This window comes from Mauremys reevesii, linkage group 19 (genome assembly GCF_016161935.1).
Source record: "Mauremys reevesii isolate NIE-2019 linkage group 19, ASM1616193v1, whole genome shotgun sequence".
Taxonomy (NCBI): domain Eukaryota; kingdom Metazoa; phylum Chordata; order Testudines; family Geoemydidae; genus Mauremys; species Mauremys reevesii.
The window spans coordinates 15,086,508-15,107,802 of record NC_052641.1 but is presented as its reverse complement, the minus strand read 5'-3'; the positions used below and the strand labels follow the sequence as shown (position 1 = coordinate 15,107,802).

At 51.6% G+C, this 21,295-nt stretch overlaps 2 protein-coding genes across 2 annotated transcripts in view; both read right to left on the bottom strand.

Annotated features, from left to right (window-relative positions):
• HMCN2 (hemicentin 2) overlaps positions 1 to 356 on the bottom strand; it is a 152,902-nt gene extending 152,546 nt beyond the window's left edge. The window contains exon 1 of the mRNA XM_039507027.1: positions 56 to 356. Within this exon, the coding sequence (XP_039362961.1) occupies positions 56 to 356 (301 nt within the window). The remainder of the gene's footprint in view (positions 1 to 55) is intronic.
• Positions 357 to 14,015: 13,659 nt separating this feature from the next.
• NCS1 (neuronal calcium sensor 1) overlaps positions 14,016 to 21,295 on the bottom strand; it is an 87,902-nt gene continuing 80,622 nt past the window's right edge. The window contains exons 6-8 of the mRNA XM_039507070.1: positions 21,052 to 21,129; positions 19,937 to 20,055; positions 14,016 to 16,484 (exon numbers count right to left, since the gene is read on the bottom strand). Coding sequence (XP_039363004.1) covers positions 19,957 to 20,055; positions 21,052 to 21,129 — 177 coding nt within the window. The 3' untranslated portion in view covers positions 14,016 to 16,484; positions 19,937 to 19,956. The remainder of the gene's footprint in view (positions 16,485 to 19,936; positions 20,056 to 21,051; positions 21,130 to 21,295) is intronic.

The following is a 21,295-nucleotide window of genomic DNA, read 5'->3' as shown; positions in this document are numbered from 1 at the left end:
GGTTGGCGCAATGCATTGTTCTCAACAGGGTTAGCGCGAACCGGAACCGCCTTACCTGGGTCATGAAAGGGGATCAGCGCATAGTTGCTAATGGCTTTTGTGCTCCTGCTGAGTGTCCGCTCCAAGATCCGGGATGCTCCATCCATCACCTGCACCAGGTCGTCGTACATGGAGCCAGTGACATCAAAGACAAAGGCCAAGGTGACCCCTCCAGAATCAGGGATGGGCTCTCCAAGGCCTGAGGCCAGTAGCAACCAAAGCCCCAGGAGGAGCCCTGCTCTGTGATGCATGGCTTGGGAGTCCTCCAATGCACAGAGACAGGCAACCCCTCTGCTCCTGCTACTGCCTGAAGACATGGCCCCCCAAACCTTCTTCCTCGGCTTCCTTCGTGCAAAATGCTGCTTCTCCAGTTCGTTCCGCCCCCACTCCCCAAAAAGAGCTGAGAATCTCCCCCGGGGCCAGAACGATCCCACGCAGAGAAATCAGGCTGCCTTTTCCTTAGCTACTTCTAGAGGGGCAGAGGAGAGCCCCCAGCTGCAGACCCAGCTCCCCCACAGCCTTTCCATTCATTGCTGGCTGCTCCCAGACAGGCACTGAAACAAATCAGCTGCCAGTGCTGCTGGGCTAATGTCCCTTTGCTAGAAGGTGCCCTCCTTGGGGAGGGGCGAGCCGAGACCAGCTCTTGGAAGAAGTGCAGCCACCAACAGCTGCATGAAGGAAAATCCTCCAAAGTTCAGCTTCTGCAAGGGAGAAGAAAAGCACTTTCTGAGCAACTCCCCTGGTGAGGCGGTGGGTGGGAGCTGGAGGAAGGGGCGATTGGAAGCAGGTCCTAAAGCCCACATCATTCACTGAAATACTAGCCTGTTCGGCTCCCCCACCACTCAAACACTCCCCGGCTCAAGCCAGCAGATGCAGGCTGAATGCTACAGGGGGTCAGAGGAGGACACGGGGCAAGCAGCTGAATGGATGTGGGGAAACCAGGCCAGGAAGGAAAGATGTACAGGAGGAGAGAACAGCTGGATGTTCGCTGAGATGCAAAGGGATGAGGCAGCTCCAAGCACACCAGGTGCTTGCCCCTGAAAACACAGAGCAGGGCAGATCTCTGGTGCGGCCTGAGGAGGCCGGCTGGATTCTCAGCCCAAATGGCAGATGCAGCCTCCCAGCTAGAAAGGCCCGTAGGGTGACACAGACGTGCCTGGCCTGGGAAGGGGGGTGCAGGCGAAAGCCACCCCACCAGCCTCCAAGCTGCAGCCCACAGTGAATAGCTTGCAAATGGTAATGCAAACACAGAGAAATGTAGAGCAAGGGGTGGGGTGGGAAATGCATTCCTTGTCTGTGAAGTTATGGATTATTTCAAGCCAGGGAACAAATAATCAGGGGGTGGGGTGGGGGGGTGGAAGTGAAGGACCCTGTGGGCAAGATTTTTGGCTCCCTTTAAAGATCAGCCACTGAGCTCTTCCAGATCTTATCTGGGCCATCTGAATAAGACACTCAGCTGTCGCTCGGGTTTCAGAGTTGTGGCCCTTAGTCTGTATCAGCAAAAACAACGAGGAGTCCATTTGTGACCACCTCTGTTCCAGGACTGGTGTATAGAGAATAAAGAAAACGGTTTACACTAATTTCTCCTTCTGAAGCGCCTAGACATCTGCTACCACTCTGCAGAGTGGAAGGGTGACAATATACGTAGTGAGAGACAGAATTTACAATCTGACTAGACATGACAACGGTTGGTGGGGCAGAGAGAGACAGTGACTTGCCCATGGTGACATAGTGAGTCAGTAATTGAGGAATAAGACCCCTGTGCACTGTCCCATAATTAAGTGCTTTATTCACTGACCGTGCTGTCTTCTATGACACTTCCACACCTGATACTGCACTGAATAGTGTTGGACAATGTGGTAGAAATGCCAGTGGCCGGTCTACACTGGGGGTCCCAGAAATGGAGCTGGACTAGTGCAAGGTTTCAGTGTAGACCGCCTACTTGTTTAAAGCCTGAAGCCTGCGCCACTAAGCCATCTCCTCTGGACTCCCAACAATAATTAGTCACATTATTAAGATAGAAAAGAAATCAAGATGTGCTGCGCCAAAGGATTTGCGCAAGACTTTCAGGGCTTATTTCCAGAAGACTTGGCAGATCGAAATTGCAAATGCAATTTCATAGGATGTTAAAAGCATAATCCATGCATGCAGCCCAGTGACCCCTTCTCTATCTATCCATGCTCAAACAGATATAATGGTTGGGGGGGAGAGGAGAGATGGGGAAAGCACAATTAGATTCTGGAAGATACAATTACAAGACATTAAAATCAAACATCATCATCAGTTGCAGGCCAAATCGAGAATGACAGCCCTTTACTGCACATGCTAAGCATAGGGATTCCAGGAAACAATGGCTGGAGACCGGGACAAGATGGGGAAGGAGTATGGAGTGAAAAGGCTGCACTCATGCTCAGTGCAATGGGAAGTAAGAAAAGGCCAGAGCATATGGAGCAGATTAGAAGCTATCTTGGCAAAGAACAGCTACCATGGGGAAAAAATGGATAAGACGTGGTCGACCGTTACCTGCTGGTCCCAGGAAGAGGAGCTGGGAGAGAAGCAGTAAGGTTGGGTGGAGGATGTGTGGAAGGTTCATGACATGCAGCAGGATCTTGGGCTGGACACCAGGAACAGGGAGCAGAAGCTAAGAGCACCAGCATGAAAGAATATAAACAATCATCAGTGGGCTACAGGCGGGCAAGCCCTGGGCAGTCCCACTGTGTCCTCCATCCTGGGCGCTTCTGCAAACACTCCTGAATGCAGCCCCGTGACACCACTGTTCCCCATTTTACACGGGGGGGGAGGGGGGTATGGAGGCACACAAGCAGCCTGCACTAGTGCCATGGCAGAATTGCCAGCCCCGTGCTTTAACCACCAAACCGTGACCAGTGGAAGCACCCAGGGAAATGGCAACCATTCAGATCAGCTCCAAAGCCTGCCAAGGGGCCTGGCCAAAGGGCCTTCTAACCTAAACACAGTATATCAGTCTGCCAAAGGACACGCCTGTGATTGGTCTCCGGTCAGAAGGGAGCCAGGGCATGGCCTCCCTGCCACATGCCTGAGCACAATGCCCTGCAGACGTGGCCAGCGCATGTATCTAATCCACATGTGAAAGATGAGGCATAACTCCCATCCGTACTCCGCTGGCCTCCCCGAACCGGACAAGAGCATCTGTCTCAGTCCATTTCTTAAGCGTGGATCTCACCAGTCCTCCCCAGCTGGTGGTCCTGCCAGGTTGTAAGTGGAGCTGAACTGAATTCTGCAGGCAGATGTATTGGTTGGTGGCCTTAAGGTGCCCAGGGGATTCCGCTTTGGCAGGGACGTGGAATGGCTGCAGGGTAGTATTCAGCCTTGTAAGGGCACCGCTGCGTACTTTTTGGTGGTTGGAAAAATACTGGCAGGGAGATGTTTTTTGTCACTGCTGGGATCTCAAATCTGCACTGACATGATGGTCAGTTGTATTAACAAATACATCAGGACTCTCCACTCCACTCAGCAGGACAAAGCATTGCCCTAACTGAAATAATTGTGTCTGTCTCTTAATGCCCAGCACCCCGAATCTCCACTCCCTCCCCCTGGGGCCTGAGTTCACAGGACAGATACAAGGCAGCACAGCATGTGTCCGAATATGAACATAAGCTCCTGAACTGCTGCATTGGTTTGTGGGCTAAATGGGAGGAAGCCCAGAGAAGAGCAGCGAAAGGGCCAGACAGCGAGACCCGTACTGACACTGAATCACGCCGCACGTCACGAACGGAGTCAGCAGGGCTGTGGCAGAGTGATGTGCCACCCAAAAGGATTAGGCAGTGGGTGGCTCAGGGGGCTGGAGCGAACTCGCTTCTTTCCCTTCTAGGCCTGTTTGAATCCAGCCTCAGGACAAAGCATTACCCCAGTCTGATGCCCCATTCAGGGTTCTCAGTGAAACAAAAGGAGCCTGGTGGGCTAAAGCCATCGTGCCTCGATCTCCATCCAGAGGGGTGGAAGGGGCACAGAGCGTAACGCCCAGCACATGGGCAGGGTACGCTCGGCGGGTGAAGAAAGGGGTCCCAGCATTAATCTCACAGGACCATATGAAAAGCAGAAGAATAATAACAGGATTAAAATAAAATAAAAACCACAGCAAACCCCCTCCCTCCAGCCTCAATTTTCTCCAGGCTGAGAATGTAAATGCCACATTCCTGCCTGGAACGAGCTTGTGCCCACCCGCTGTCCTACCCTGCTCATTTCGGAGATGTGAACTAACTCGCTCCTTCCAGCTGCCAACTCCCAGCAGCCTCACTGAGCCACAGCAGTTAGCAGACATTGGTGGGCAGCGAAGGCTCAGTGAGGAATCCCTGTGCTTGTTACACCCACATGTACAGCCTGGGAGTCAAACGTGTGGTCCCGGACCCCGCGTGCAGGCCTCGAGAGGTAAAGGCTGGAGAGGAACCCCTGAAGGGAACACTAAACCTTCGGGTTACAGGCTTTCCTCAGCAGTTGTGGTGAGGAAACCAGCAAAAGAATCCACTGGAGATTTAAGGTTATGGTGCCGCCCAATCAGACCAAAGGAATGGGAGGAGCCTAGGATTGCCAGGTGTCCGGTTTTCGATCAGAAATTCCAGTAGAAAAGGGACCCTGGTGGCTCCGGTCAGCACCACTGACCGGGCCATTAAAAGTCCAGTTGGCGGCACAGGTAGGCTTCCTAGCTGGCTCCGCATGACTCCCAGGAAGCTGCTGGCATCTCCCTCTGTCTCCCAGGCGGAGGGACGGCCACAGGGGCTCTGGGCGCTGATCCCGCCCCCAGCACCAGCTCAGCTGCTCCCATTGGCCAGGAACCACAGCCAATGGGAGCTGAGGGGGCGGTGCCTGCAGGCACGGGCAGCACGCAGAGACACGTGGTCGCGCCTCTACTTAGGAGCTGGAGGGAGATACCAGCAGCTTTCTGGGAGCCGCCTGAAGTAAGCGCCGCCAAAAGCCCACACCTCCTCCTGCACCCCAACACCCTACCCCACCCTGGAGCCTGTTCCTGCACCCCAAAACCTGGCCCCACCCTGTAACCCATACCCACAGCCGGAGCCTCACTACCCCACACCTCAACCCCCTGCCTCAGCCCAGTGAAAATGAGCGAGTGAGTGAGGGTGGGGAAGAGCAAGTGACAGAGGGAGGGGGATGGCGTGAGTGGGGGTGTGGCCTCAGAAAAGAGGCATGGCAGGGGGCGGGGCAAGGGTTTTGGTTTTCTGCAAATAGTTGGCGACCCAGGAGCCAGGTGCTATCAAAGGAGTTTGAGCACAAGGTACAGAAAGAAACTGATGCAGCTGGATGAGCCACCAGCCTGATTAATGTATGAATTGGGAGAATTTACAGGGACTCATTCTTTTAGGGTCTCTCTACTGACCTAATATGGCTGCCCGCACCCAAATGTATTGCAAAGCATGTGGTCAAGTCCCCAGCCTGGAGAGACCAATGGCCTGTCATGTATAAGCAGTGCCTGTTTCTTATTTGGAGAGGCTCACTTCCTCGGACATCTGGCGCCATCTATGGCCTGATCCTCAGCAGACCCTGTTTAGCTCATTGTCCTGGAAAACCTTGTGTTGGGCTTGTCATAGGCGCTGACGCCGTGAGTGCTCCGGGGCTGAAGCACCCCTGGGGAAAAAATGAAGCCCCCCTCTCAGCACCTTCCCTTCCCCCCAGTGCTTCCCGCTCGCCAGCAGTGCCTCCACCTCCCTCCCTGCGCCTCCCGCCCACTGCAATCAGCTGTTTCATGGCATGCAGGAGTCTGGGGAGGGAAGGGGGAGGAGTGAGGACGCGGAGTGCTCGGGGGTGGGAAGAGGCGCGGTGGGGGTGGAGCAGGGGCGGGCGTGTGGCATTGATGGAAGGGGTGGAGTGGAGGCGGGACAAAACCAGGGATTGAGCCCCCCCCCGGCACAATGAAAAATCGGCGCCTGTGGGGCTTGTGCTACACAAACCACCCTGGCTTGCCCTTTGGGAGGTTTCCTGGGGTTGCCTTTACCTGTCCTTTCACGTCCCAAAGGGGTTTCCTCAAAGCGGGTGTTGTGAACCAGGTCCTCTTTCCACGTTCCATCCTTCATCTCGCCGTGTAAAGAGCTGGAACGTCCCTCCCTGGCGGTGTCCAGGTCCCAGCATTCTTCCAGGCTCCTTCAGCAACAAAGCGTCTTCCACCGCACGCAGCCGCACCGCTCCCCTGACTCGCCCCTGGGAACCAGACAACCCTGGCAGGAGCTCCCTCTTACCAACGGCCAGGCCCGACAATGGGGCTGGGTGAAGCAGGCTGCTGGCAAGGCAAGCCAGTGCTCGTCGCAGCCAAGATTTCCAACAACTGTTGGCCAATTCTGTCACCCCTCCTCAGGCCAAGTAGAGCCTTACTCCAGGGGGGAGTCCCAGGGATTTCCCGGCACGGGAGGAAGTTGATGGAGATACTGGCCTTTCATGGAGCTCGTTACGAGACAAGCTCACAGCAGAACCTCCATGTGATCCTGCAGAGCAGGCTTTGAGCCAAACTGAATTCAGTGGAATAGTTGTGGGGTAAGGTGCGTCTCCGCAGGGCCGGACTGTGATGCCTTTTACTTGTTACGGAGAACACCTGCCTGTCCGGAGAGTCCCACCAGTAGCCGTGTGTGGCACAAGGGGCTGCTCAGCGTGTTTATAGGAACCATACTTGGCTCCAAAGCGGAGGTAGAAGAATCCTGCCCCAAACCAATAAACTTGAGGGACAAACAGATTCCCAGGGCCTGGCTCAACCTAACTACACAGCTAATGGCAACAGTTACAGAACAAGACAATACAAGGGCTCCTCTTCTTGGGTGAAATCCTGGCCCCATTGGAGCCAAAGGGAATTTTGCCATTGACTTCAGTGGGGCCAGTTCACGCCTTCCTCTTCAGTCTGTTGTTCGTATGTGTACAGCGTGTATGTTCCTAGGTAGAGACTCTCTCCATAGTTCACGTACCCGGCTTTGCAGTGCACCACAGACCACGTGCGCTTTGTTACTGCCATTAAGCGTTTATTTCGACTCTCACAATGTTCTGGGGTTTTTGTTTTGTTTTTGAATTGAGCTCAAGATTTAAAAGACAAGGCAATTAGGGTGCATGCAAGCCAAACCGAAGGGAGTGACACCAGCGCAGACACACACACAGGGCCTGGGCTTTACAAATGGGGCTCTTTGCAGAAGCTGTTGTTTCTTAGCCAAGAGCTCAGCTGATTGCAGGTGAGGACACAGAGCAAGGGGCAGACAGACGCTCTGCGGAACAGAAAGAGAGAGAGGAGGAAATGGAAGCTTTGCTATGTCCAGGTGGGGCTGGATCTGGTGGTCTCTGAAATCAATGGCAAAGCTTCAATGAGGCAGAATCAGGTCCTCAAAAATGCCCTAACAGTCACACAATGACAGTCTCTTAAGGGTGAAATTCATCCCACTGTGGAAGGCCCAGGCAAGCCCTTATTCATCACTTTAACCCCACATAAAGACCCCAAGGCCCAGACCCTCAATGGTATTTAAGCTCCTAACTCCGTTGAAATCAAGCCCAAAGACCTTTAAGTGCCTCACGGGAGCCCTGGGCACTAGGCAGAATTTCACCTTCACTGCATTCAGAAAGGGGATTTCCTTATGGCTTTGGCTTAGTTTGACTAATGTCTCTATGTGCAAATTACCTCTGCAGGCCCCCTCTCTCCCTGCCCCCTTGCCTTGTGAGGTCCTCACTAGGGTAGGAAATCTCAGCAGGCAAATACTGAAGCAGTCACTGCTCTAGGGTCATTTGTGTAGCCAGCTCAGGCGGACGCAGGTTATAACCGGCTTCTTAAAACTGACCTCCATGCAAAAACGGATTCCCTGCTCCATTGCTAAAACCGACTTTAAAAAAAATGAAATCAAAAGGACTTGGGACTTTTGATTTCCTTAGCAGCAGGGAGGGAGAGAATGGACAATTCCTGCAGATCAGAGCGGGGGCTGACAAGGAAGCAGACGTGAATCAATCCTTCTTCACCCTCCAGGTCATTCTGCTTTTACCTGCTAATTGCGCCTCCCCCAGGTTTGACCTTTCCTAACTAAACCAAGTGGTTCTCCCTTGTTTGCCGTCTGTGGAGAGACAATTATCCTCTCACAGCTCAGGCCTCACCCCAGGCTACCGCTGCCTGTTCTGTTTGTCCTGCAGACTGTGCTTTGCCATCCACACACAGCTTTACTCCTTATCCAGTGGCTGGCTGGCTGGTCCACCCAGTCCCAGATGCTATCACAACGACCCAGGTCTATCTGTGGTGGCACCTATAGAATTCTGAATCTATGTGTAGATGGCAGCTTTGAATGTCTCAAGGAGTACTGGGAGTTGAAGGCTGCATCACACACCATTGGAAAGGCAGTTTTCCCGGGGTCTAGGATCGAAGCTGTCTCCTTACTCTCCACCCAGGTGACATGCAGGGAAAAACACAGTTTGTGTCAGTGCAGATTTGCTCACAGACATTCCAGGGTGAACTCAACATGCTGACTGCAATGGGCAACCAGCCAACTCTCCTTGCCTTGCTCTCACGCTGAAACATTTCATCTGACGCTGAATACGCCTGTTCCATGGAATGGGACCTCTACTCGTTTTCTGCCCTGGACCAAATTCTCCTCTGGTGTAAACGGGTGCAATTCCCCACTGATGCCTATGCAACTTCACCCATTTAAATCAGCAGAGTATTGGGCCCATTTCTTTGTCCTCTGCTTCTTCAACTGATTAACAAGCTGCAGGATGCCATGCCCTCAAGACCAGCACACTGGACGTCGGTTCTACCTGCAGGTGGCTGCACCTTCTAATGAAGCTCAATGCAAGTCCTGAGCCCCGTTCAGAATATGGCCCACGGGAGGTTTGTGGAATAGCGGCCCAGCACTTAAACACTTCTCAAAGGCCATCAAAAATGAAATAACCAGTTTGGCTATAACCCCTCACAAGGGAATAGCTGTATATAGCTGCTTTTGCCTGTGCTACAGATCATTGTAATTAAATGACTAGTCAAGAGGAAAAAAACCTTCACGTCTCCCTCTCCTTCTGTCTTATATGATGGAAACTTATTATTATTGGTCAGACTTTGCCCCCAGAATTGCATTTTTTTTTCCTTCTGGAGGAAACAGCCAAGCCCAGACAAGACCCAGAGCTACAGGGAAAGGTGATATAAAACGGCAAGAGTTATCACACAAATGGAAAAACAAAACAAAAGAAAAGTACAGATCCCGCATTTTAATCTATGCAACACTGACAGAGACAGATAACATCTAGTGCCAGAAAGCAAGTTATCAGAGGCTGGCCATGCACCGCAGACTCTAGTACTGGTTGTTTTTTCAAACGTCACAGCTGCACCACTCTTCTCTCTTTAGTCCAGGAACATTTCGGGAAATGTTGAGCAGAAAACATCACAAAAACAAATACATCAGTTGCCGTTGTTGTTTTTTAATAATGACCCAGATATTTTTTAAAAAGGTCATGACTTGGTGAAATAAACTGAATATTCCAAAACCAGGAGGAAGTGATTTCCCCGTTACTCATGGTTCCTTTGTGTTTCATTTTCTGGAGCCCGTGCAAAATCGATTCACTAATAATAAATAAGTCACATAATACTTAGCGCTCCGACAGCATTTTTTTATGTAGATCTCAAAGCACTTTACAAGACTGGGTAGGTGTCAACCCCATTTTACAGATGGGAAACTGAGGCACAGAGAGGTTAAGGCCAACGTTTTCTCAGGTGAGATGCCTTCTGTCTTATTTTCAGGGGTGCTGAGAAGCTGCAGGTCCCGTGGCTTTCTGCTGGAGGGGTGGATGCTCAGCACTTCTGAAAACAAGGCTGAAGGCATCTCAAAGTCAGGCTCCCAAAATCATTGGCCACGTTTGAAAAGTTTGGTCTACATGACTTGCCCAAAGCCACTCAGTGAGTCAAGAGTTGAGACACAACTAGCATCCAGGTCTCACCAGTTCCAGCCTCGTACCCTCCCCACTGGAACACGCTGCCCCTCAGGGAGAAAATACACTGTTGCTGAGTTCTCAAACAGCCCTGCAGGTAATGTCTGGCTCCAGCAACAGACTTGCCTGTCCACAAGGGAAAACGTACACTGTTACAAAAGAGAAGATTAAACAGGCTCTTTATTAATCAACCAAAGCTTTTTATTCACTCAAAAACTCTTCTGTTTTTAATTTGCAAATATTAAAAGAACAGAGGGGTCTGACAATGACCCTGGGCTAGGGAACTGCACCGTCCTGAAGGCAGCAGTTGGCGACCACCCAGAGGGTCAGCAAAAATTGCCAAGCAGAAGTCATCTTTCACTGGCGGTCAGGCAGGGCTGTGGTGAAGACCTCAGGTGCAGCTCTAGGGGAGGTGGGGTGGACTGGAACAGCCAGAGCCTGGGTGTTGCTGTGCGGTACGTTTCTCTTCCGCGCTCCCTACCAGTTGAAGCCCTCGTGAGCTCAAACCCAACACTTCTCTCCTGCCCCATCTGGACTCACTCGCCCTGACAAACACAGCTGTCTTTCCTAGGCCCAAGGCTCCGTTCCGCTTACTCCCTTAGCTGTGTGTGGCAGTGGGACCCACTACCGTCTTTTGGGCTTTTTAGTAGCTCACAGGAAGGAAGCTGGAGAGAGAGACATGGCAATGGAAAGAGCCTGGAGCTTCTCCGAGTAAGACACTGAATCCGGTAGCATCCCCCATGTTGCCGATGGTTAAATAAAAGCGTTTCGCTGAAACCTGAGATTCCTTGCTTACTCGAGAGTGCTGGTTACCGAGGCTCTCTGCAGCTCCCAGACCAGGGGTTGAGCTAGAGACGGCTGCTGCTACTGAAAATCTGGCAAAGACAATCTCTTTGTTAAAAAACAGTTCTGTGTGAGCCGGACTGATTACAGAGTGTCCCTTGAAGTACGGTGGCTCCTTCATACAGTGAACTGGACGATGAAAACCCTCTGCCAAACTTAAAAGCCTTTCCGAGGAAAGTGCCAGAACAAATACATTCCCACTCGCCTGGATACTGTTATAAACTTTGTGCGGTTAGTTATTTATCAGCAGGGGAAGTTACGGAAGTGTCACATTCACCTTAAATGCCAGTCGGTATTAGGGTGACCAGCCTGGGGGGAAGAAATGGTGAGCCAGGCGGCACCGCAGAGAGCTACCAAAACGAGGGCATTCTGGCCACAAAGCAGCAGGGGAATTGAGTTTCCCTTGGAACCACCGGGGTGGTATGGTCCATTCTGCACCCATCCATCCTGTAACATATCAGATTGTAGGGAAAAGCAGGAGCCAGCCAACTCCCAGCTGCAAAGGGAGAAAGGCCTTGCTCTTGAGTGTGAAAACAACTTGTGTGCCCTTAAAGAGAACATGGTAAATGAGTTCAATTCCTTGTCTCGCTTCCTTTATTTCAAGCAAAGCTTCCCAAAAGAGCCAGCAGCACCCAGGAAAAGCTCAGGGCCCTCCAACACCTTCAAATCCCTTATCGCAAGGGCTCTAACACATTCACATTATGGTCCTGCTCCTCTTGAAGTCAATGCAAAAGTCACACCTCAGCTGGTATAAACTGGAATAGCTCCATCAACATCAATGGAGCCACTGACTCTACACCAGCTGAAGATCTGGTCCATTGATTTTAGTGGGATCAGGATGAGTCCCTATGAGGTCAGAATTTGTCCTGCCATAAAATGCAGCAGTTGCTTGGTGACTTTTCCTAAGGTTCTCCTCAAGAAGTGTCACAGTCAATGGGTCCCTCCTTACAAAACAATCCCCCAGTAGCCCATAGTCAAAGCCCCAAGACAAAACCTCTCACCATACAGAACTGCGGTGTCTTGATGCTATTTCTGTACAATATGCATCTTCTCATACAGGATCATTTCCTAAGGGAACCAGGTTGGTTTCAGAACATTCCACCCATGGGGCTTTCAGGATCAGGAGTCATTGAAGAGGCTGGATATTATTTTAAGTAATGACAGAAATCATTCAAGCCCCAATCCAGGGACTCATCTCTATTTAGGAATGAAAATTAAGCACACGCTTAAGTGATTTCCTGAATAAAGGTGGACCTAAGCATGTGCTTTTCTGGCTCGAGGCCTCTACCTGGCGGAATCAGTTCTTGTAGAGCTGATCCAGAATATGCAGCCTACCTGGTGAATAGAACAAGAGGGGAAACTGACTTTTCTACCACATTTTCAAGTCAAGCTAAGCACTCCATGGGATTCGCAACCCATCAGTGGACAGTCTCCGGCCTCACTGCATGACTGGTGCCTTTGAGGGGAACAAAAATATGCAGTTTTGTGGTCCTCCCCCGAAAATCTCTCTCTCTCGACCTGCTAATGCATGAGTCATCCCCAAGCCCTCAAGCTAGATCTGGAGCTGGGTCTGTTACGCAGCATATTGACCAAGGTCTTTACAAAGCCTTCAGTTCCGTCTGGACGGACGCAAGCCGGATGTGCACACAAATCAAGCTCTGGCAGCCCAACTTAACAAGCAACAAAATAAATCATGCTGCTTCCCACACTTTGTGCTTTTCCGATACCCGTGAGAGAAACGGGTGGAAGGGGATGGTGTTTGGGTGCTCTGTGTGATTGTTACCAATGGAACGCAGCCACAGGACAAAACGAGAGCTCTTTACTAGTGCTGGCTCAGGGGGTGGGGAATAAATAGCCACCATAGATAGATGGCCACTCTGCACTAGGGCTGGGATTTAGGAGTTCGGTGCCAATGGGATTTGAAAATCCCAGCCTTGGTGCCAAAATTGACACGTACAGTTCACCTGGAGTTAATTCTCCCCCCACTGCCACCTCTGCTGTTTAAAATCCTGGATTTGCTGGTTGGGCCTTGGGCTGGCTGGGGCTACTGCAGACAGCTCCGATGTGCTGATCACAGCCCATTCCTTCCGGCTTGGTGTTCTATGGGCCAGGAGGCCTCCCACCCGATGCTGCCCACACATCAGGGATCAGTCCTCAAGCTGCTGTCGATCTGAGTTGCTCCATGGAAGTCAGTGGAGTGATTTATACCAGCTACATTTGTGACCCAGTAGCTGAAAATATTGCTCTGGAAAGCGTGGGGGACCTCGCTGGGAAGGATGAAGGACATCATGATAACCATACAATGAGAAATAACTTCCAGCCCCACCCAAAGAAAAGCTACTGGGGTATTAAATGCAAAATGCAGGGCAGATGCAGTTGCTCACACTGATGAGAGTGAGGGTAGAGCACTGCCCTCTCGTTTCACGCCAAAAGAAAAGGAAGCAGGCTGTGCTCCAGAAAGTTACAATACCTGCTGACTCTTCTTTCCTCTGGAACAGGATTCGGAGAACTTCCACCGTAACTGCGTGGTGGTAAAGAGAGGACACAGACTGGGGAGAAAAGTCTTCCTGGTTTCCACAGCTTGTGATAGGCCAAAAACTCTTGTGCTTCCATGACCCAGGTATCGCCATAACCTGCAATAGCAAGCAGCAACTGAGGGGCAGCTGCCATCCTAAAACATCTGTGCTCTGTGACACATGGAGGACTGAACATGGGATGCAAAGTACTGGAAGAAAGCCAGTGTTATGTACAAGCTAGTGCAAATGTGTCACGGCTGGACGGAATCAGCTCTTACTCGACTGTGTGTCCCCCATATCGCCCCTAGTGCAGCCTACGCAGAAGAGAAGCCTCAATGCTGGTGACAGCTAATGGGCATTTCTTCTTTAGTTCCAGGGACTGAAGTCAGCTGTTTTTGGAGCTGGAGTTCATGTTTCAAATCTATGCAGCTCTGGTGTGTGGATGATCTCGAAGTCTGCCCAACTACGGAGACAGGAGACCAGGGGCGGCTCTAGACATTTCGCCGCCCCAAGCAGGGCGGCATGCCGCAGGGGGCGCTCTGCCGGTCACTGGTCCCGCGGCTCTGGTGGACCTCCCGCAGGCGTGCCTGCGGAGGTTCCCCTGGTCCCGCAGCTCCACCGAAGCCGCGCGGGACCAGCGGACCCTCCGCAGGCACGCCTGCGGGAGGTCCACCAGAGCCGCCTGCCGCCCTCCCGGCGACTGGCAGAGCGCCCCCCGCGGCATGCCGCCCCAAGCACGCGCTTGGCGTGCTGGGGTCTGGAGCCGCCCCTGGAGGAGACATCCCTCCTATGGATATCTGCACCTGTGCAAAGAGGCACTCACATTCAGCACCCTGCAGGCATTCAAGTGCCAGATCTGGGTCACCCGGGCTGTATATCCTCTCTGGCAAAGCACAGCTTGCACTGGTTACACTGTAGGGATATGGTGGGAGAGGAAAGGAGGAAGGGAAGCAGTGCTTGGCACAGTGACTGGGATTTATATCCAGAAAAAGCGATTACAGCTCTGAAGGATGGAGTCACTGCACTTCTCACAGGTCTGACGTACTACCTGGGAGAACCCAAGAGCAGACTCTTCCTCCTGCCTCCCAATCCATTACTCTGCAGCTGTTCTTGTTACACTCAGTCTGAAGCAGGACAATGCTTGGTGTTTGGATCCCAAGGTGATCGGCACCTTAGAAACACTGCGGCTAGCTAGCACAACAGGGGAATGCACCAACCTCTGGGTGCGTGACCAAAAACGTGGGTGGAAAGGCGACGGTCTCCAATGTTTGTGGAGCACTTGCCAATTGTTCTGTGTACAGGCACCCCACAAACCTTCCTAGGGACAGCTGCAGGAGGCTTTCCGCTCCAGCCCCGTCAGACAAAGGAACCGTGGCTAGTGCCTGCCCTAGTCTCTGGTGCCTTTGCTACTGTGCGTCTATTCTGCTATTCCATTTCGCTCAAAGGTGGAGACAGACCAAGCAGAAATGGGGAAGGGGGCAAGGCCGGATTTGTTTTGTTGATTGTTTTCCTGTTTATCAAAGCCCAAGTCCATCTTTGTGACCCAAACTGGGAACCATAGGAATGGACGTGATCCACTGAACAAGGCTCCTCTAGCTCTCTCTCAATGCACGGCCCAAAGAGCAAAACTCAGGAGCACAAATGAGAGCAAACGTAGCAAAACGCGAAGAGGCTGGAGCCATTCTTCCTCCTCCTTCTCCAGGACACTAAGCAGCCCTGTCTAGCTCTGGACAGCATCAAGGCTTTGGGTTTTGCCTTAAACAGCTATGGAGTGTAGTTTGCTTAGACAACTCTCCTAAGCTCCACTGACCGGCTGGTTCTTTTCAAAACCGTTACACTGTACAAGCAACCATCTCTGTTCTCAGCCCACAGGGACTCCAGGCTCCCAACCTCCTGGAGGCTTAGCAAGGAGTTAATCCAGTTTCATTTTTCTAACTCCCCATCCGCCCAGCAAGACAGATACACGACAATGCCAGGATTTTCCAAAAAGAAGGGTCATTTTAAAGCTCAAACAATATTGGCCCCATTAATACTTTTCATGCAGAAAAATGTCTGGATACTGTATATTTCGTCATTCTGCTTTACACAAAGGCAAGATGGCAAAATGAATGCAGAAGGGCAACAGAAATACAACTTGTTGAGAGGAAGAGAGCATTCAGTCCCAGCCTTGGGATTTGTCAGGGGTAGTAGCTGAGTTTCTAAAGACAAGGAGGGAGGGCAGGGTGCAGGGACTAGAGGCGTGGGAATAAGGAGAAGGGGGTTAGATTATCCCCCGTAAAACATCAACCAGCCAACAAAGCACAGTATATGGGGGGAGGTGGGGGGAGGATATTTTTGGCTTAATTGCTATCGCAGGCTACCTCCCCCTGCCATAGTGTGTAAACCTTGCAACTTTTATCACCTAGGTGTTTCAACACAGGAAAGACTAAACACAGCAGCAACGGTTACAACAAATAAATAAAGATATCGATAACAGAGAGAGGCATAGTCACAACAGCCTCACTTTTTCCATCCAAAAAACCCCCAAAAAAGCACAATACTGTATCACAAAAACTATACAGCTCTCCCTAGCGACGCGGGCTGGGCTGCTGCTGGAAACGCAGGGGATGTGGAACTTTCATTTCCAATTGCCTTTTAGCGTCCGTCCCCTCGTCCCCCCCGCCCCGCCGATGAAGCAGAAGCCGATGGCGATCAAGCACTCGGAGGGCGTGCAGCAGCCGCCCGTTCCAAGACCTCAGCAGTACCTTTTGGCTCCTTCTTCATGCTGCGCTTTTCTATGAAAACAATGTCAAATATTTGTCGGTGTTTTTAGTCCGTTCCAAAAAAAAATCTACTAAGTAAAAGCGAGAGGCGGGAGGGGTCTCCACACAGCGATGCACGATCCCTTCCACCCCCAGAAGCTGAAAAATTCGCTGCTTTTTCTTTTTCTATTTTTTTCCTTTCTTTTTTCTTCTTTTTTTTTTTCCCCTTGTTTTTGTTGTTGTTGTTGAGAAAGCGGAAGTTGGCAAATGGACACGGTTAATTCAGAGTGCAGAGTGGGTGCGGGGGATGACCTCACACTTCAAGCGCCTCCCTTGTTCGTGTAACATAAAGGAAGGCTGGAGAGGGACAGGCAAGCTTCTTTACTGAGGTGGTCTGATGGCACAGAAAGAATCTTCCCCCAGGCAACTGAAAGAGAAGTGGGGGAAGAAGAGGAGAAAGCAAGTCAACCTGTGTTTAACTCAACAAAACTAGAGAAAAGAAGAAATGTATTGATAAGTCAGGGTTGCCAACTCGTGTCATTTTATCGCAAGTCCTGCCATCTTTTGGTTTTTTTCTTAAGGACCCAGCTCCTGGAGTCAGGTGATTCCTGTGAGACTCTATGCTTTCACTGAAAATCGAAAGGATGTTTCTCACCATCCTGGCTGTGGAGAAAAGTTTGGAAATATGACACGCCCCCACACACATCCAAGGCTCCAACTCCAGAACCTCAGGTTTATTCTTTTTTTAAATCTCCTGGTTTATCAGCCAGTCTCATGGTCTGTTAGGACCTCGCCAGTTTCTGAATGCCTGCTGTTGGCAATGTTGAACTGGTTGAGTAAATGGGGAAACATTTTCTGCCTCCTTTTGAAATGTCTTCCACCCACCCCCCATTTCTGGAGCCTTAACATTTCAGAAATGGGAAACATCATCCAAGTTATGAAATGTGAAGAAGTCCAAGGAGGAGAAGGAGGAATGTCTGGGTGAAAATGCTGACGGTTCCCACCCCCCCTTTTCTTTCGTAATTCTAAATTTCGGAGACATTTCTTCATGTGCACTCTTTGGGGCAGCCCCTGTGTGCTCCCACAATACACAGATACAATTCAATAATAACCCATCTGATTAATGCTGCAGAATATTGATGTGCGGGGGCTATTCAATATTACACCCTGCCAGCTGTGCTACCGATGCTTAGCACACAAGCACCTTCCCCAAGCCCCACATTTTGCAAGCTGCCTCTGGGGCTCTTCCATCGCGGCTACTGTGTGAGTCACACCACAGACCCTGCTGGTTTAAAATCCTTTACAGCGAGGCAGGTTTTACTGTATCGTCGTGTACAACAGTCCTTGTGGGATGCCTGAAAATCAGAAAGCGTGTTTGCGATTGTCCCCCAAGGCCGTAGGAAGGAATCGACTCCCCCGGCGGGTGGTAGGAATTATAAAGCTCCCAAGAGGGGAGTTTGGAACCAACTAGATCCAAGTCTAACAACTGCTCGTCCCCCAGTAACTCACTGAAGAGTTTGTCTTCTCCTCCCTCCCAGCCTCTGGCTTCTCCAGCTTAGTTTCTCCTTTGCACCACTGCACACAAAGCCCTGAAGAGCAGCTTTCTGAGCTCAGGGCCCCATCGGGCCCCCTATCGGAGCTTGCCCTGCATTCCCGACCAGCTCCCTTCTGACAATACGGCATTTTCCTTTGTGCATGTTCACCACTAGAGTTTGCTACATTACCGCCTTAAAAACAGCCAAGCACAGATGGAAAGAGGCAGAGATAGGGCTCAGAGGAGAACATAATGCATAGGGAAGGCAGCATCTGCAGCTTCCACCAATTGAATTAGTGCCGGTCACCCCATTCCAATAACATGCCCCTGCTTGAAAAGCAGCAAGGAAGAGGGCATGTTATGTAGAGATGGGCTGAATTCAGCATCATTTCTTGGAGACCCCTCCCCAAATCTGGGTCTGAGCCCTCTCCCCACCCACCCCAGATGTGGCAAAATAAGAACCAGCCTGGTAAAGTGGTACAAAAATAAAACGAACCCAACACAGGTTTTGCTCGGCTCTCACGCTGCATCAGCGTGTGGCTTGAATTATGGAATTGTAAGGGTCAGAGACAGAGACGACCTTGGACCTCATATCTGCCCTATCTTCCTGGCAGTGCAGGACTGCTCCTTCCAGTGCAATCCCCAGACTTTACCCCAGCCTAGTTTCAAAGTCTCAAGTGACGCCATGGGTTTTTCTAGGGCTATTTGCATGGTCTCTAAGTGCTAGGATGCTCAAATCTTCAGGGTACTATTCCACAGCCAAAGAGAACTGAGATGTGCTAGAGGAGGTTCCTCTGAGCCCCTGGCTGGAATCCTAGCACCATCCTGACAGGGTCACTGGGGTGACCTCCTTGGCTTTGGTCCATCTCACTCCATTCTCTGGACGCTACCAAACTTTCCCCGACAGAGACCACTCATTCCTGGGGCACTTCACAATGCTTGAGGAATAGCCCAGACTGCATTGTCCACTTCTTCCTCCGCTTTCCTTTACCTTCTGGCTCCTGTTCCCTCCTCTTCTCCCTCCTCCCTATTCCTCACCCCTCTGCATTCTAATGGGGCTGCTTCTTCCTGCTGCTCCATGCTACCTGGGCCCAAATACAGGGGAGTCCTTCTCCACACAACGCACAGTCAACCTGTGGAACTCACTGCCAGGGGATGTTGTGACGCGCAAAAGTATAACTGGGTTCACAGAAGAATTAGTAAGTTCATGGAGGATAGATCCATCAATGGCTCTTAGCCAAGATGGGTAGAGACGCAACCCCATGCTCAAGCTGTCCCCAAACCTCCAGTTACCACAATCTAGGACTGGATGACAGGGGATGGATCACTTGAAATTACCCTGTTCTATCCATTCCCGCTGAAGCATCTGGCACTGGTCATTGTCAGAATACAGGACGCAGGGATAGACAGACCATTGGTCTGACCCAGTATGGCCATTCTTATGTTCTAGCATTGACAGCACAGAAGCGACTGTCTGCCCACTCTCAGCTCCTGGGCCCGGCACCACAACAGACGCCAGCACCATGAGGAGCAATTGTTCCAGATGCTGGGACTGGATGACCGTCCAATCACTTGATGATTGCCCTGTTCTGTTCATTCTCTTGGAAGCATCTGGCATTGGCCACTGTCGGAAGACAGGATACTGGGCTCGGTGGACCATTGGTCTGACCCAGTATGGCCGCTCTTATGTAGGGAAAGTCCTGCTTAGTCCCTGATACTCCTGATCAATTCCTGGCAAAGTTATAAGCAACTGAAAATGGGTAGTGTCAGGCAACCTTAAGGGACGGCACCTGCGCAGTCTAGTCACCATGTAAGAGCTGAGAGAGGCTGGAGCATGCTCAGTAAAGATGGAATCTCTGGAGACTTTAGCTGCCAAACTCTAACAAGTCTCTACTGTGCATGTGGAAACAGATTTTTTCAAAGGTTTATAATGTGACCATATTTGGGTGGATTTTAACAGGGGTGGCCAAGGCACATTCCTGACATAAAGGCCACCCACCTGCCAAATTTCAAGCTCTTTCTCCAAAGCATGGGGGCGCTGGGCCTTTTCAATGAAACAGCAGCAAGAATATTTTTAATACGGGCAATATAACATTTTTTTCCTAGCATCATTCTAGGAAATGACTGAACTGTTTCAGCTGAAACTTCCCCCTCCCCCCCCCCCCAAAATGTTCAGCCTGAGGCAAACATGCAGCACACAAAATTTCAGCTCAAACACTTAAAGTTTGGCAAGGTTATAAGCAACTGAAAATAGGCAGTGTCGGGCAACTGTAAGCGTAGGCAGCACCACCAGCTCTGCTTACAACTAACAGAGATCCCCAGCACCACCACCTTGCTCGGCTTACCTCAGCTTGGGATCCCGGGACTATACGAGTCCGTCATAGAGGGACAGTGCCTGTACGATGGACGGGTCGGCTTTGGAGCCTTCCTGGAACTCCTGCAGCGTTAGCTTCCCATCGGCATTCTGAAAGGCAATGGCCGGGAGAGCTGGTGATGGCCAATATGTTGCAACTAATTGTTTGATTGAAATGCCCTGGACCCAGAGGAACAATCTGCGCTTGGTATTAAAGAGAGGCAGCTTTGAGCCAAACACCCGTTGCCCCAAACTCCAAGGAAATTCAGATTTGGACCCGGCCCCTGCTTGACTCTGCCCCATCCCTGAGATCTACCCCGTCTCTCTACTGCCTCGTGTGCCCGGTGAGGAGTGGGTTCGAAGGCACCTTGTTCCGCTGGAGCTGCCCCACTGGCCCTTGCAGCCCTCACTGGGCCAGGTGGGCAAGGTAGGCCTGGAAAGCTGGCCACACTGGTTGGGGAGGGGTTACGGCGAAGGCTGGTGCACTCAGCAGCCTCCAGTAGAAACACAAGCTGCCCTTCCCCCAGGGCAGGCGGTGACGGAAACGCACCTGGGCAAATCCCACTTCCCCCCCGGGCGTGACACCTCTCAAGTACAGCAGGGCTGAGTCCAGCCCAGAGCGCCAGCCTGACAGAGGCTGAATAAGCCGAGCGCCCAAGCTCTAATCTCCACTCTGCTGATGCAGCCCTGCACTGAAAGGAGATCACCCGTCACATCCACACCTGGTCGGGCCGCCTGGGGTCAAGAATCCACACTCACGCGCAGGGGGGAAGCTGGAAGCAGGAAGGAACTGTCCGGCAAACATCCCCTCCATTGGCCAAGTCTAGATCAGGGACGGACGGTTCACTGACAAATGTCACAGCCAATGATGAGAGGCCCCGAGTAGCGGGGGCTCCCACCAGCCCTGCAGAAGCTTTGAGCAGGCTGCACAGGCGAGATTTCGTGTCCACAGTGAGAGGAGACGACTACAGGTCGGTGGGTTTCATGGTACATAGCACCTGTGTGGGGAGCGGGACCCACTCTGGGAGATGGAGGAGTGGGGCTTGTGACAGCCGCCGCCCCCTAGAGGTGAGGAGAAAACACACAAGAGTCGCCATCAAGTCTCACCTTGTCCATCATAGCGAAAATCCGATCCACTCTCTTCTCAGGTGTGTTTTCCTCTTCTGGAAGCTCTACCGTGTTACCCTGTAGGGGCAGGAGAGAGCGGAACTTATGCACATTTACTGCTTGTGGCGGGGCTGCATCCTCGGTGCTAGGAGGTCTCTGCGTCTCACTCTCTCTGCGCATTAGGTGAAGAACGCCCCGGCCTAGAGCTGAGCCTCCTCGGGCCAGTTCTGGGTGGCTCCATCCG